Here is a 17,752-nt window from a genome sequence, read left to right on the forward strand (position 1 = left end):
ACAGTACTATGACAAAAAGATATCAATATCATTGTAATAGTATGGTCTTTTTTTTAATGTTCAGTGTTTCATGGCTGACAGAGAAAATAAGTTCCTCTACAGATGGTAGACATGATTCGAATACACTGAAGAGGACCAGGTTGCATCATAATGAATTCTTACTACTGTTTGCAACAGAAACTGCACAAAATGTAAGTATTCAGATTTGCTTTAAAAGCAGCGTTTTAACCCATTTTCAGCAGATTTTAATTTCTTCCATTTAACATCAGATATAGTTTTTCCATAGTATTTTTGTATTGTAATGACAAAGGAATTCAGTTTTGCTAGTGTAACGTGAAACAAAATCTAAAAATGTTTTCAGCTGTGTTGTCAAAAAAGTTTCAGAGAAAATGAAAAACTATCACATTCTTTTTGCATACCTGGAAAATCAGTACAAAAGACTTAGATTTCAATTTTCCCATTTTTATACAGCACACTCACATGACAAATTAAAGGTAACTGCTAATAGAAAGGAGAAAGTTTGCAATCTGAGTCAGTGAAGCACAATTCAGCCCCAATCAAGACTGAACCATATTGTGGGGGAAAAAAACTATTAGGTCATATAGGTGTGGCACTGCTGTTGGAAAGCAGAAAAACATTCACAGGGCGACGATGAATCATACAAGAATGAAGTAGTCTCCTGACAGAACTGTAGTGCTGATACCAGATGGACATAGAGTATAGCTGTGTGACTTTACTCTTTAACTTCTTTTAATGAGTGGATTATAAAAAAAAAAAAAGACATGACAATCTTGGCACAGTTGTTTTTATGAACAATAAAGGCATGACTTAATTCTCTACCCTTCTCATTTGTTTGCAATTGATGGTGCAGGAAGCCAAGAAATCATGCTATAATTCCCTGAACAATCTCACACCATATCTCCTGATAGTAATTATGCTGTGAAAATATCCACAACACAGGGGAAAAGGAGAGATTGAAATTTTGTTGTCATAAATGGCAGATGTAGCCACGTCTAAAGTGAGGGGTTTAGAGGGAGGAAAAGGAAGCCTGCATCTGGCCTCCACAACTCAACTATGCATCTTTGCTGCTGCCAACACAGACCTGTTTATTAATATAGTCACTTCACAATGGCATATGCTCGAGGCTGTGTAGGCTAGGAAGTTGGGTATGAATGCTAACAGGCCATTTGTTGCAAATGAAGCAGGAGCTATTTAGTAAAAACTTAGGTCAGCATAAACATGGAGCAATCACAAAACAAACAAAATTCATAAAATCTGTATAAATCTTCAGTGACCATGTGTCTCAGAACAATCAGTCATGTAAATAAATAGCAAAATGAAACTTGTACATAATGACAAACCCTTAGTAAGATATGACTGTTGTCTGTTGATGCTACAGAACATCATAATTCAAGGAGGGTCTCACACACACACACACACACACACACACACACACACACACACACACACACACACACACACACACACACACACACACACACACACAAGGCAGCATTGCATAGTTATAACCATAACCAAAACCTAAACCAGAGTAGTGCACGAGGTCAGGTATCCATGGGTACACATGCAAAAAAGAAGAAAAAAGAATAACTGTATGTGAGGACATAGATGAAGTCTAAGAATTTATGTAAATGTTTAGAGTTTGTTAAACTTTTCTTAAATTTGCGATTGTTTATTTTCTGTTGTATGTTTTTACACTTCACAGTTAAAGGTTCCCTGTGGAATTTTTATTAAATCTCTGGTAGCCCTAAAAAGGGATTTTTCTAAATGTGTCCCTGTTGTGTTTACATTGTGTACTCACAAGAGCACACATGCATTAAATGCAGTCATACAGGTGATGCAACATACAGCACTGCCAGTGTTGTGACTCCATACCATTTGTCTAATGGTGGCACTAATATGCCAAGATGTGCACCAGGGAAGAAGAATGCAAGCTAGTAAACAGTGACTTCACGAATCCTGGATTCAAAATAATTAAATTGTGTAAGGTGTTTTGTTAGGAATGAAATGCACCTCCTGTGTTTTCTTACAGGCTGTAAAGAATAAACTGAATGGAAACATCTCTTGTGTTTGTTTACAAGAAAACTCCACAGGGTATCTTTGGACTTCAAGTGTTGTTGACGGAGCTCAAGGAACTGATGTCGCTGAATATCAAACATAAATGATGCATGTGTACGAGCAGAAATGTCTTTTTAGCTCAAACATTAAATCTCAAATAACCACAAGCTCTAATCAAACATCTGGTCAAATTCTCTTTTCTATGTAAATTCATGCTCTGGTGACCCACTGAATCGCACTACTGCTCATTTTCCAGCTCTGACGTGCATCAGCATTGAGCAGATTTGATCATATTCATACTACATTAGCATATTTTGACTACTGTCTAGGGTGAATGATGCTTGTTTTTGATACTTTGATCAGGTGTGTATGTATTAAGCTTCAGTTAATTTCTTTAAAGACTTTTTTTTTTTACAGTCCTCGTAGTAAGGTACTGCAAAACTATCATTTTTAGAACTGGAATGCAAATATTGTTTGATACATTCCTAAGTAAAAAAAATAACTTTAAAACAGTTGCATTTTGCTGTGAGAAGGGTCATGGGTTATTCGTAACAGGCTAGTTCCAATACTTAATGTTGGATGTACAGGGAGTTTGCAAGACTGGATTACCTGCAAGCAGGACTCTGACCAAAATAATGGCTGCACTCAAAGAAAGTAAAAATCATTATCAGACGGGGAGATAACTTCCAAAATCAATCCAATAATGTCCTCATATGGTTCAGGCTGTACCAGAGTTTTATTAAAAATCCAAAGTGAGATCTGTCCATTAGTGCTAGGATTTAGTACACAGGACTAATGTGATGTTGCATTTTTAAATTTTTCTTCTTCTTCCTGTACTCTGCTTGTTTTTCATGTCCACTTTGTCCCCAGTAGCATCTCCAGTATTTCCAGGATATCTGAATAAAAGGTCCACTTGTCTGTTGTGTTTAAGGTCTTTGTCAGACATTGTAGTCCGGCGCTTTGCCCAGCGGTTGCCTCAGTCTGATTTGTAGGGTCATGAAGGCCCCGACTGCAACATGGAAGAGGATCTGCCACATGTTCCTCAGTTCATACAGATACATGTTGGACAGACAGATCAACGCAAACGCCAGGAAGGATTTACTGTTCCTCCAGACAGAGAAGTAGGCAAACAGGTAGCACTGAAAAGAGAATGGCAAAGGAGAATATGAACACTGCATGACTGCAAATTGGTCAATAGCTTTTTTGAAAAGAAATCCCATTTGATGAATCTGTTTCCCACCAACTCGCAGTTCTCCATTTAGAATAAGGAGCTGCAAAAAAGGACCTGATGAAAATGTTTCAGAGGAGGCAGTGGGCTGAAAGGCACTGAGCTTTTGCTAATGTTAGTCTAGGTGACAAGTTGCTGAGCTGTAAAGTGCAGGTCTGTTAGACAGCCAGTGATTGGCTGCCCTTACCGCACTTTCACTTACCTGATACAGACAGGCTGCTGTGCCGAGGAAGAAGGCAATCACATAATTAAAGTCCTCATCGTCATTCTGCATGTAAGAAGAAAAGAGAACAGAGAAATAGCTAATTTTTCAAGTCTAAAGAACTCATCATAAAACCAATATGACAAGAACATTCAGAGGTTCCTAGATTTATTTTTTTTACCCATTTAGTCTGAAATAGCCTAAATCCCATAAATGGGATATGATCTGACATTTATGATTTTAAGGAATAGAATTGTAGGTATACAACTAAGCTATGTTCTTGCACCAAAGCACAATCAATTCTGCAATTTTTAATTAATGGAAAAACACAGTCAATGACAATTTCAGTCATTTTTTAGCAGTATTAACCATTATTTTAATCAATAATGATAATCTATATCATATAACAAGGAAGGAACACGAAACTTGAGGATTCAGAGAATTGGTCAGGTAATGTAAACTTCTTCATTTGTAGGTAAACTGGAAATAGCACACGCATGATGTTGGTTATCACCTCTTACTACTACAGTTCTACAATTTCACTTAGCAAATGCTTTTATCCAAAGCAACATACATCTGAGAGTAGATACAACAGAAGCAAGAATCTAGTCAGGAGAAAACAGCCTGGCTAAGTGTCAAACACTTTTTTCCTTTTTACTGCAGATTGCAGACTCAACAACACTGATACAGGATGTCCAACCTGAGCAAGAAAGTGGAATATTAAGCTTAGATGAATGTTTATAATGACACGTTTGCCTTCATCTCCTCTAACAAATAAGTTAACTAACTTGAAAGTTTGTCTGATCGGGTGGATCCTCTGATTGTTTCTGTTCGGCAACACATTCCAGGAATAAATTAATGAACTTTAATGTTATTAGCAATATAACGGACAGTGAATTCTATAAAAACCAGCCCTGTGTCAAATTTCCCTTAAAGAGAATCTGAATCTGCCTGAAAGTCATCTGTACCTGTAGTATGCTCTCTATAGCGTGGACTCCTCGCAGCAGGTTCAGGCCTCCACAGAGAACACTGAGCACACAGGACACAATGCCTGGGAGAGTCACTGGTTCCAGCATCTGTGTGGGAGCTGGAAGAGCACAAGGATAAAGTGTTACAGACTCTGCAAATTCTGCTCCCCAAAGTATACAGTGTAAAAAAAAATCATCTGCATTTTATGAAAAATAACTATTTATTTCTTTAAAAAATCTGCTGTATACCAGGGCCTTCCCATAGAAACGCTTAAGCATGGCACCTACATGTTTTCAGAGCTCTTTAAGACATATAAAGCAGCATATCAGAATAAAAGTAAAAACAACAGCGAGATTTCTATGTGCTGACACATAATGCAGAAGCTGAGAGACTGGCTTGATCTAAAATGCAAATGTAAGCTCACAACAGGAATGACCTGACCTGCCAATCAGCAATCAGTGTTTGGACAAATGCTAGTGTAGTTGGTGTGTTCATTGTCAAACTAATCAAACAGCTCAATGGATATTTGACTGAAACCATCAACTAATTTTGGTTAGGGAATAATTCTTGTGGATGTAAACAGTAGAGCTAGATGACAGGAGATATAACAAATGTAGCCCTTTTCACAAGTAAAGAAATTAAAAAACTAGATTTATAGCACTGAATTAAATAAGTCAGTGAAACTGACGGTCAAAGTGTTGTCAGGTGGTCGATACAAAAAACCTCAGGATGATGGACTACAAAAGATTAATTAGAAGATTTTAAAGGGCAAACAAAGCTATGAAAGTGACGTGGTCAAATGAAAGCTGTAATATTTGCAAATGAAATAAATCAATACATTTTATCTCTTCATAAAATTTGTGCTCTGAATTGAAAAATATAATTTCTTCAAATGTTATTTTGCTGATTTTCTCTATTTGTCAAATTAATGATAACACCCAGTAAAATCACAGGGGGGGGGGGGGGGAAGTAAAATATATAAATATTAATTAAAAAAAATAACTGCATGTGACCCATAAAAGAACACACAAAAACTGTAAATAATGTCCACATCTAAAATCAACATTTTTACACGTTCTTTTTTTGTAGGTTTTACCAAGACAATAAATTGTTGTTATAGTATTTAAAGCAATAAAAATATCAATATTCAAATAAAATTATGTATATTAAGATTTGAATAATAGCGAATATTTAAGTAGTTCATTTACAGATTTTATTTCAGTTTTAGACAATATCTAGTGTAATAAAAAAAAAAAAAACAGGCCAAAACTCTTCATTTGCAAACACAGGTAACTCCGTTTTATACATTTTCAGAAAACTCATTTTTTTTATTGTTTACTTGAGATAATAATAACACTAATAATTTATTTTTTCTCTATTTTGTCATGTATTTTTCTACTGAGTCAAATCCACTCAACCTCAGTTTGACTGATATTATCTCAAGTAAACAATAAAAAAAGTTTGCTGAAAATTTATCAAAACAGAGTCTTTTGCAATCACACCTCCTTAACCACCACCTCCCAAAGCTAGATAGCACCTCAAACCCCAGAGAAAAGTCTGAATGCAGCATAAAAAGGGATAAATCCCTAAAAAGCAGACATAAGCCAAGCATATACTGTTTTTTTTTTTTTAAATCCTCTGAATTTCAAAAAGCATTGTGGCGCATTGACAGAAAAGGATGAGCGACCATTATCAGATTAGCATACTTCAGCCCTCAGGACAAAATGATTTATGTTCTGAGAAAACAGAGACTGGCAAGGTCCACCGAGAGCGAACAAAGCGTGGAGAGCTGCTCTGAATATGACAGGAAAACACAAAAGCACTAAGTGACCTGAGGTGGCATCATTTAGCTAGGGGCAACTGAGGTGTGACAGAGTGTGTACTAAAAGGTTGTTTTCTGGAGCATCTAAAGAGTACGGGGTCTGAGCCATAGAACAACAAGTGGAAATTTTTGACTGAGGAAAGGGATATCTGATTACCAGTTTCACCGTTTTTCCTGTATTATCCTCAATAAAGCAATGATGAAAACAAGAAACAGCTGTGTTTCATACTGCATTTCTGAATTAAACTTAACTTATGAGACTTTCAGTTTTGTAGTGTCTAAAACAGGGATCAACCAACATGCAAATTTTAGGCCCAACGTTGATAATTGTTTTTTGGAAAAGGCTGATAACTGATATTTGGGACCAATATACATTACATGTAATGTTTTAACAGCATGTGATAGCAGAGAAACTGACATTGATAACTAGGCTTCGTAATTAATAAGGAAAATGTAAAATAGCAATAGTAGTGATTAAATTAGCTCTCCTCTGTTTATGTGGAATCGACTGAGATCGATCAGTTTGTCTCCTGCTCTTTTATTTTCTTAATCTTTCACTTTTATTGTCCACTAAGCTCCAGATATTAAAGCATTAATAATTATTATTCTCCAGACTCTGTTTCAGGTTAATCTGTGGCTGTCTTCGGACTTAACTGCTAGCTGTTAGCATAGCCTTAGCCATTGTGACAGAAGCCAGTTTCCTAGTTTGTCTTTTTTGTTCAGTTTTTGCAGTTTCTGTTTGAGAGAGATTTGTGAGACCATAGAGTGGTGACAGACAGTGAGGAAGCTGCATCAGACCTGAAGTAGCGCATTTAATGGATCTGTAATTGGCCAATAAAAGTACAGATAATCAGAAAAATGTAAATTATGGGCCGTGATAATCAGCCAGGTCGAAAATCGGTCTATCTCCAGTTTAAAATTACACAGTTACTACATTGGAATGTTATAATTTATTTCATATTAAAAACAATGAGCCTATAATATCCTTCAGTAAGATAACTGTTTATTTAAAAATTTTTTAAAAAATGATACTGTAAGTGGTCGATAAATCAAAAAGTGTAATTAAATAGGCTGCACAGATGGGAATTCATTTGGTAGAGTGCTTAAATATTTTTATTTAAGCTGATGATAGAATCTGCAGGTGGGAGTGTCTCTAAAACTCTGCAGCTCAAAAGCAATACGAACAAAGACGGGTGCGTTCAATATCATACTTTTAAAGAGATATTTTGAGGAAAACCACCAGTGACCCTTCTATGTCACAGTGCTGCAAAGCCAATAGTACCAGTGTCAATAGTGCCAAGTAATGAGAGGTAGATGAAAAGATTAAATGAGATAACATTATTGACCCCCGGACGGACATGAAATTAATTAAGTAGTCCATTACATAGGGAATCTATCTTGTATTTGGTGTGTATGTGTGTGCAGTGTCGGCTCATGTCCTACCGATGCCCTTGTACTTGGAGGTTGTGTGCACTGAGAATCCATTGATAGCCTGTAGGTCCTCAGGGGAAAGCTGGTAGGGCGGCCGCAGCTTGATCTCCGTCTGCATATCAGACAGGTTGATTTTGGTTGACAGGGAACGAGGGCTGTTGTAGCGCTGCTTGGTCTTCTGGATGAAGGTGTCTGAGGGATAACAGTCAGGACAACAATCCCACAGTAATACAGGGAGGAAATAAAGGGAGATGAAAAGTTCCTCTGTATCAGAGACAACGTCACTGACAGGGCAAGATTTCAATCTTTCAAACTCTGGTTTAATTCTGAAATGATTTGTTAATAAACAGAAGTTAAAATTATTAGTCATTGAGTTATTTCTAAAGTTTATATACAGAAGAAGTTGTCAAATGCGAGGATTTGCTTTTGAGGCAGTACATTTGCACTTGCCATGGCCCTAAACTTTGTCATGTAATTCTGGAAATTGGTCAGCTCAGTGTTCACACTTTGGCAATGCCACTGTGTTTTGACTATTCATAAAATGTGGTTGCCATGGCAACGCATTGCTGCTATAACAAGCAAAGTACTTTTTGACAGGTTTGGAATGCTCAAAAGCTCAACACAATTGCCACACGCATCAGGACCGGTGAAACATTTGACATTTTTGGAGAATTGCACATGTGTGTGGCAAAATGACTCCACAACACCACCCAGAAAATTTTAAACAGGAACCACGGGCAGTAGGTGTTACCTAGACTTATGAAATTTAACACACATATGTAACTCGTCAAGACACACAAAACTGTAATTGACACTCATGTCCAAAATGCAACAAGAATATATATATGTATCCATGTAAGTAAGGTCTGAAGTGATCAGCAAGAACAACATTCAACTACAATCTGTTGGACTTCAAGCTTGAAGGTGGTGAGTGGAGTCAAAGTTGCAAGTTTGAGGGTGTTTTGTACGGTATTCCAGTTGTTAGCTGCTGCAAAGTGAAAGGAGTTATGGCCAAAAATAGACGTACTGGGGATGATGAGTTTGATGTATTAACTAGACCTAGTGTGATTGCCTCTTTCATTATGTATGGTTTTTTTAGCTCTATGTATTTTTATTATTATTATTATCATATGAATTGTTGGCAAGGTGCAGAAGAGAAGAAAGGTATGGAGGTGTTTTCTCCAGAATTAACATAAACAAAATGAAACAATTGGTGAAGCTGCCAGGTATGATGGGAGGGCCACCGTGCCAATTTATAAAGATCGCAGTGGTGAGTGTGAAGGGTGTCATGGTGGCAAAGTAGATGGCTGAGTGATAAAGACAGGGTTCTCGCCAGCGCATTTCAGCGTAACAGGCCGTTACTCTGTCAGTTCAAAAGATTATGCTGTGATTAGGGCCGCTAAGCTGCCTTTCAAGTTGTGGTATTGTGTTTTGAGCACATTTGCATGCGTAATATTTACATATTTATGTGAGAAAACTTCTTTATTGCGGCAGTTGGCGCTGTGAAAGAGAGTTATTTTCACAGATAACGCCATGTGCGTTTGTTTTTATCGACTGGGTGCCTATCTAGGTTCATTTATGTCTCCCCACCTCAGCCGTATTTTCCTGTCAATTGACCCGTTCCAGTCTAAAATTAAGAGTCGTTTCCAATCTCAGGGTTACAATTAGCATGTCTCGGTTGTTTCCGTGATGCAATGTATGGTGAACAGTGACCTAAATCACGAGCAACTGGAGCATCTGCGTGACGCTCATTGGCTGACATCTGGGCCGGCCGCTTGCAAGATTTAATGAAGGCTATTGCGCATGCGCATAGTGTTGGGCCGTCCCTGCCGTTACGCTGTAAAAAAATCCTGGTGAGAACCCCGAAAGAGTGTCCAATTTTTTGAGCTGGGGTCATTTTGTAAAATGATGTCGCTGTAATCCAGAACCAGGAGTACTGTCATCATGATGAGAGTGTAAGGAATTTAGGTTTGCCCTTTTTTTTTTTTAACTACATCTTTTGATGCTGTAATAACAAGTGAAAAAGGTGGTCTATTGTGTTGTGCTGTGATTTCTTAACAAATGATAAAGAAAAAAACACTTTTTAATAAGCTGCATACATCAGCTAGTACCAAAGGGCTGAGAATGTGCACAGACAATGGGTGCAGAGTAGCGTAGAGTAGCTTAGCAGAGACCGGTTCTAGGTTTATGACTGAGTAACAGTGCATTCATAATTACTAGGGCCAGACGGCCAACCCCTCCCAGATTAAACAATCTGTTGACCTCACCCCAACCCCAGGGTAACCTAAAGCCCCACATGAGTTATCCCAAACATGGAACATCGACAGTGTTTACAACTGGCAAATCAAATCAAATTAAATAATCTTGTGTGACAGCAGGAAACAGCAGGAGCACCAGAAGTTGGCAAATAAAAAATAAACCCCATCACCAGAATGGAATAACAGCAAGAAAGTGCACAAAGGGCATTAAAGCATGAAGAAAGGCGCACACTGTGATTCATTATTGTCTCTAATAAGGTGAAAATTACTCAAATGTCACCAATATATGCAGTACAATATGAGTTAAAGTAGAACACCAAGCTGTCGTGACTCACTCTAAGAGGCAAGTCACAAGCTATAAAAACAACTGTGAGTCAAAGCACAGGGCACAGCAGCAGTTTAACAGCACCCAGAGCAGCAGAGGAGGACTCAGGTGAAGCAACTCAAAGAGCAAACAATTGCCAATCTGTGATGTAACACAGAGTGCGGGTGGGGGGAAAAAAAAAAAAAAAAAAAATCTACACAAACAGAAACAGAGCTGCTAAATGTCGAACGCACCGGTGCAACCAATGAAGAAAGTTGGCAGATTTTTGGTTGCATGTATGAGCAAAACGGTTGCACTCTGGAGCCCTGCACCTTCTAGTTTTATTTTTTGCATTTCCCAGAATATCCAAAGTGTGTGCAACGGTATGTGGTTGTTTTGTTTGTACAAGACTTCTGTTGGTCCAAACAGTGACAGTCAGAAGTCTATTTACATCTACGTACTCCTGGAAAAGAAAGTCTAGAATGCAAGTTCCACCTGGTACCTTTTGGCAGAACAGCAATTGTTGCCTCTCAATGATAGCAAGCTTGAGTGCCACTGTGTAATTTCTATTAATCCTGTACAGTGTGTTAACTTCCTCTTAGCCAACTCACGTCACCCTCTGTATGCTGAGTTCGACTTTTGCCATCTGGAAAAAGGTATACCTTCCCTAAGAGGGCTAAGTCAAACAGATACCTCAGATCATTTGTTCCATCAGCTGTAGGGCTTCTAAATAAGCTTTATGCTTGTGTCCTTGCACTGTAGGCAACATATATAGCCATGATAACTTACCTGATGATATTTATTATTTATCTCTATGTTTCTGTGTATTGTACTGCACTATTTTTTATGGTATGAATTTGGTTGCTGACTGCTGTTGCAAATCAAATTGCCCAAATTGGGACAATAAAGATTTTCTAATTGAATCTAATCTTAACTCATACTACATGTTTAAATAGTTTTCCTGAGTAGCCAGCGGGTTGTTTCGACTATAATGAAGAAACTGGGTTCACGAAGTTAAACTTTATTCAGCCGCTCTCACTAAAAATATACATGCACTCACGGTTAGTCATCTTCTTCTACGCTCTGCACATACGTAGCTCAACATATATCGTTGCTCTCTGGTGGTCAGAATACGCAATTAAACCTATCACTACAGCCAGAACCTTTGACTTCTCTCTTTACACTGTAAGGGTCAATCAGGCAGCCACTATATGTGGAAATAACACTGAAAGTAAATATCAAACGTCCACTCTCCGTGTTGCAGCAGTTTCATTAAAGTTATGCAACCAGTAAGGCAGCACTACTTTGCATAGCTCTAAAGATTAAATTACACTAATTGATCTGACAGTTAATTTAATCACAATTGTGTTGTAGTTGCCTTAATGGACATTTCATTTGATACTTAACCCTTTAAGCGCCAAAGTCGCAATATTGCGCCAAGCAACATTGCTGAACATAACAAGCCACAGCTTCAAATGTAGTGCCTCATGCAGTTACTACTTTATACCAGGAGATGGCGGACACCTGGAACTTCAACCTGAGCATCATTTGTGGGCATTTTCATTCAAAGTTTAGGAGTAAAACCGAGGAGACGAGACTCTTCGTCGGAGCGTAACAGCGCAAGACGGCGCATTTTAGAGCGAGAAAACTCACCATAACGAGAGGTCTGGTCAACGCTGACAAAGTACTTTGTCAAATAATGGCTTATTCAGATTCTGAAGAGGAATATTCTATGGAGTAAGATTACTGTCAAAAGTATTCATCCACGATTCTAACCATTCGTATTCGTAATGTTAAACATTTGTATGTTAATAAAAAACTTGTACACAAAATTCTGCTGTCATATGCATGAGTTTGATAAATTAAGGGTTAGGATTGTTTTTACGAGTATGAACCTAAAAGTTGTGAGTGCAACTCTAATTTCTACGACTACGAAGTCTTCCCTGTGAGGGCGAATTCAAGTTTATGGGTACGAGTAGAAAAACACTGGAATGACGTCACACAGGTCACAGGAGAAGGTAATCGAACACCGATTGCTCCAAACGCGCATGCGCCATTTATAAAGCGTAGACGCCGGGTGGACCCGGTGGACCTACCGGGGCAGGGACGCCTCACAGGTCAAGTAAATAACACATCCAACTTCTTGTAATTTATTTATTTCATGAAACTGTACTGTTTTAATTGATGTACAGTTTATGGACGAAAGACGGTACTGCTTAGCTTGCACGCTAACGAGCCGGGCCGGTGACACATTAGCCTTCTAATACAAGGAGGCTAATGAGGAGGCTAAGGAGGCTTAATAACAAAACAAACATAATTTGAGATTATGAATCGTGGCAATTGGCATATGAATCAGCCCATTGTACAGCCTAAATTGCTGTAAATTAAGTCCAGTTTTAGTTCTTTGCAAACTCAGACACGTGCATTAGTTTAGTTTACAATGAATCTGGCGGAGTTCGGTAAAGTTGGAAAGATATTCACAGATTCGGACTTCCGGCATCAATAACTCATGAGATATATGTTGTCAAAACATGAACGATGCCTCTTTCAAATCGTTGTAAGGTAGACAATGTGCTACAAGGCCAATTTTATCAAAAGTCGCTGTCTTTCAAGCTACAGAAATAACACTGGCGTCTATGAGCAGCCGGCGGTGCAACGAGTGAACAGGGACCGTCTGCAAATAGCAAAACCGCTGCAACAGCGAAAAGAGACACTACACATTTATTCAATAACTTTACTCTTGTACCCTGTAGAGCCACTAAAATCACTGGAGCCATGAATCGGCTGCGGCTGGTCATACTACAACTCTTTGTTTGGTGCTAAATGAAAAATTGAATTTTAAGGATTTTTTATGATTATTTTATGAGTATTAAAATTCAGTAACTTCACTCTTACACACTGTACAGTCACCAAAATCACTGGAGCCATCAATTGTCTCCTGCTGGTCATACTACAACTCTTGCTTTGGCGCTAAATGAAAAATCTGAATTTTAAGGAATTTGTATTTTTTTATAATTATCATTTTATTAGTAATAAAATTCAATAACTTCACTCTTACACACTGTACAATCACCAAAATCACTGGAGCCATCAATTGTCTCCTGCTGGTCATACTACAACTCTTTGTTTGGTGCTAAATTAAAAATCTGAATTTTAAGGAATTTTTATGTTTTGTATGATTATTTTATGAGTATTAAAAAGGCACTTTTCTTCATGTATGTGGTATATTTTATATAACACACAGGAAAAATGGCATAAGGGCATAATGTACTTGTTTGTCCAAACACATAATTCTGTATAGTAATGGAATTTACAATCCTTACCAAAGAGAGTATCAGATAACGCCAATATACCAAACAAACTGTTTAGACTGTCACCTCAAGTACTGATGATTGAGAAGAAAGACGATAAGACACTTTATTGCAAGGTTTCAGTGTCAATTGATTCATTTATACCATAATGTTAAACTGAGAGTAATATTTTTCTAGTTAAGGACTGTACAGACAATACTTGGAGGTAATAAACCTGACGGTCTGACCAGCACAGGTCACAGCAAGTACACTATGCCCTTATGCCATTTTTCCTGTGTGTTATATAAAATATACCACATACATGAAGAAAAATGCCATTTTAATACTCATAAAATAGTCATACAAAACATTAAAATTCCTTAAAATTCAGATTTTTAATTTAGCGCCAAAGCAAGAGTTGTAGTTTGACCAGCAAGAGCCCATTCATGGCTCCAGTGATTTTGGTGGCTCTACAGTGAAGTTATTGAATATATGTGTAGTGTCTCTTTTCGCTGTTGCAGCGGTTTTGCTATTTGCAGACGGTCCCTGTTCACTCGTTGCACCACCGCCGGCTGCTCATAGACGCCAATGTTATTTCTGTAGCTTGAAATACAGCGACTTTTGATAAAACTGGCCTTGTAGCACATTGTCTACCTTACAACGATTTGAAAGAGGCATCGTTCATGTTTTGACAACATATATCTCATGAGTTATTGATGTCGGAAGTCCGAATCTGTGAATATCTTTCCAACTTTACCGAACTCCGCCAGATTCATTGTAAACTAAACTAATGCACGTGTCTGAGTTTGCAAAGAACTAAAATTGGACTTAATTTACAGTAATTTAGGCTGATTCATCCGCCAATTGCCACGATTCATAATCTCAAATTATGTTTGTTTTGTTATTAAGCCTCCTTAGCCTCCTCATTAGCCTCCTTGTATTAGAAGGCTAATGTGTCACCGGCCCGGCTCGTTAGCGTGCAAGCTAAGCAGTACCGTCTTTCGTCCATAAACTGTATATCAATTAAAACAGTACAGTTTCATGAAATAAATAAATTACAAGAAGTTGGATGTGCTATTTACTTGACCTGTGAGGCGTCACCTGCCCCGGTAAATCCACCGGGTCCACCCGGCGTCTACTCTTTAAAAATGGCGCATGCGCGTTTGGAGCAATCGGTGTTCGATTACCTTCCCCTGTGACCTGTGTGACGTCATTCCAGTATTTTTCTACTCGTACCCATAAACTTGAATTCGTCCTCACAGGGAAGACTTCGTAGTCGTAGAAATTAGAGTTGCACTCACAACTTTTAGGTTCATACTCGTAAAAACAATCCTAACCCTTAATTTATCAAACTCATGCATATGACAGCAGAATTTTGTGTACAAGTTTTTTATTAACATACAAATGTTTAACATTACGAATACGAATGGTTAGAATCGTGGATGAATACTTTTGACAGTAATCTTACTCCATAATATTCACCCTCCGATAAAGATGTTCAGTCGTCCAGTGAGAGCGAAAGTGACGCTGCGTCTGTGCGTAATGGCAACGGGTCGGTGCGCCATGACAGTCCACAAGCAGCACATAGTGGAGCCGATGCTTTGCTTCACGGGGTCCGGAGTGGCAGGAGGGGACGTGGTGGGTGTAGCTGGAGTGGTCAAAACACCGCTAATGATGAGGGGGATAGCGGGGGTTTAAAAAAAACTGCGGAAATAGCAGCAGACATGGGAGAAAACGCACTGATAATAATGGTGGAGGCTGCAGTAGCGTTCACGGCCCCATCGTAAATGACGATGATGATGATGGCTGGGTTTGCTTGACAGATGAGGAAGAGTATCACAAGTGGATCAGACATTTTGATAAGCCTGTTGGGTATCGTGGAGACATATGGAGTAAGATTACTGTCAAAAGTATTCATCCACAATTCTAACCATTCATATTCGTAATGTTAAACATTTGTATGTTAATAAAAAACTTGTACACAAAATTCTGCTGTCATATGCATGAGTTTGATAAATTAAGGGTTAGGATTGTTTTTTCGAGTATGAACCTAAAAGTTGTGAGTGCAACTCTAATTTCTACGACAACGAAGTCTTCCCTGTGAGGACGAATTCAAGTTTATGGGTACGAGTAGAAAAATACTGGAATGACGTCACACAGGTCACAGGGGAAGGTAATCGAACACCGATTGCTCCAAACGCGCATGCGCCATTTATAAAGAGTAGACGCCGGGTGGACCCGGTGGACCTACCGGGGCAGGTGACGCCTCACAGGTCAAGTAAATAACACATCCAACTTCTTGTAATTTATTTATTTCATGAAACTGTACTGTTTTAATTGATATACAGTTTATGGACGAAAGACAGTACTGCTTAGCTTGCACGCTAACGAGCCGGGCCGGTGACACATTAGCCTTCAAATGCAAGGAGGCTAATGAGAAGGCTAAGGAGGCTTAATAACAAAACAAACATAATTTGAGATTATGAATCGTGGCGGAGTTCGGTAAAGTTGGAAAGATATTCACAGATTCGGACTTCCGGCATCAATAACTCATGAGATATATGTTGTCAAAACATGAACGATGCCTCTTTCAAATTGTTGTAAGGTAGACAATGTGCTACAAGGCTAATTTTATCAAAAGTCGCTGTCTTTCAAGCTACAGAAATAACATTGGCGTCTATGAGCAGCCGGTGGTGCAACGAGTGAACAGGGACCGTCTGCAAATAGCAAAACCGCTGCAACAGCGAAAAGAGACACTACACATATATTCAATAACTTCACTGTAGAGCCACCAGAATCACTGGAGCCATGAATCGGCTCTTGCTGGTCAAACTACAACTCTTGCTTTGGCGCTAAATTAAAAATCTGAATTTTAAGAAATTTTTATGTTTTGTATGATTATTTTATGAGTATTAAAATGGCACTTTTCTTCATGTATGTGGTATATTTTATATAACACACAGGAAAAATGGCATACAAATATACAAATTCCTTAAAATTCAGATTTTTCATGTAGCGCCAAAGCAAGAGTTGTAGTATGACCAGCAGGAGACAATTGATGGCTCCAGTGATTTTGGTGACTGTACAGTGTGTAAGAGTGAAGTTACTGAATTTTAATACTCATAAAATAATCATAAAAAATCCTTAAAATTCAATTTTTCATTTAGCACCAAACAAAGAGTTGTAGTATGACCAGCCGCAGCCGATTCATGGCTCCAGTGATTTTAGTGGCTCTACAGGGTACAAGAGTAAAGTTATACAATAAATATGTAGTGTCTCGTTTCGCTGTTACATTGTCTACCTTACAACAATTTGAAAGAGGCATCGTTCATGTTTTGACAACATATATCTCATGAGTTATTGATGCCGGAAGTCCGAATCTGTGAATATCTTTCCAACTTTACCGAACTCCGCCAGATTCATTGTAAACTAAACTAATGCACGTGTCTGAGTTTGCAAAGAACTAAAACTGGACTTAATTTACAGCAATTTAGGCTGTACAATGGGCTGATTCATATGCCAATTGCCACGATTCATAATCTCAAATTATGTTTGTTTTGTTATTAAGCCTCCTTAGCCTTCTCATTAGCCTCCTAGCATTAGAAGGCGGCTAATGTGTCACCGGCCCGGCTCGTTAGCGTGCAAGCTAAGCAGTACCGTCTTTCGTCCATAAACTGTATATCAATTAAAACAGTACAGTTTCATGAAATAAATAAATTACAAGAAGTTGGATGTGTTATTTACTTGACCTGTGAGGCGTCACCTGCCCCGGTAGGTCCACCGGGTCCACTCGGCGTCTACTCTTTATAAATGGCGCATGCGCGTTTGGAGCAATCGGTGTTCGATTACCTTCCCCTGTGACTTATGTGACGTCATTCCAGTATTTTTCTACTCGTACCCATAAACTTGAATTCGTCCTCACAGGGAAGACTTCGTAGTCGTAGAAATTAGAGTTGCACTCACAACTTTTAGGTTCATACTCGTAAAAACAATCCTAACCCTTAATTTATCAAACTCATGCATATGACAGCAGAATTTTGTGTACAAATTTTTTATTAACATACAAATGTTTAACATTACGAATACGAATGGTTAGAATCGTGGATGAATACTTTTGACAGTAATCTTACTCCATAGAGACAGGGATCTGACAAATTCTGAGCCAAACA

The 17,752-nt window shown here is 38.3% G+C and overlaps 1 protein-coding gene across 1 annotated transcript in view; it reads right to left on the reverse strand.

Annotated features, from left to right (window-relative positions):
• Positions 1-28: 28 nt before the first annotated feature.
• sec22a (SEC22 homolog A, vesicle trafficking protein) overlaps positions 29-17,752 on the reverse strand; it is a 29,498-nt gene continuing 11,774 nt past the window's right edge. The window contains exons 4-7 of the mRNA XM_022209479.2: positions 7,744-7,923; positions 4,478-4,596; positions 3,510-3,575; positions 29-3,218 (exon numbers count right to left, since the gene is read on the reverse strand). Coding sequence (XP_022065171.1) covers positions 3,018-3,218; positions 3,510-3,575; positions 4,478-4,596; positions 7,744-7,923 — 566 coding nt within the window. The 3' untranslated portion in view covers positions 29-3,017. The remainder of the gene's footprint in view (positions 3,219-3,509; positions 3,576-4,477; positions 4,597-7,743; positions 7,924-17,752) is intronic.

This window comes from Acanthochromis polyacanthus, chromosome 14, assembly GCF_021347895.1.
Source record: "Acanthochromis polyacanthus isolate Apoly-LR-REF ecotype Palm Island chromosome 14, KAUST_Apoly_ChrSc, whole genome shotgun sequence".
Classification (NCBI taxonomy): domain Eukaryota; kingdom Metazoa; phylum Chordata; class Actinopteri; family Pomacentridae; genus Acanthochromis; species Acanthochromis polyacanthus.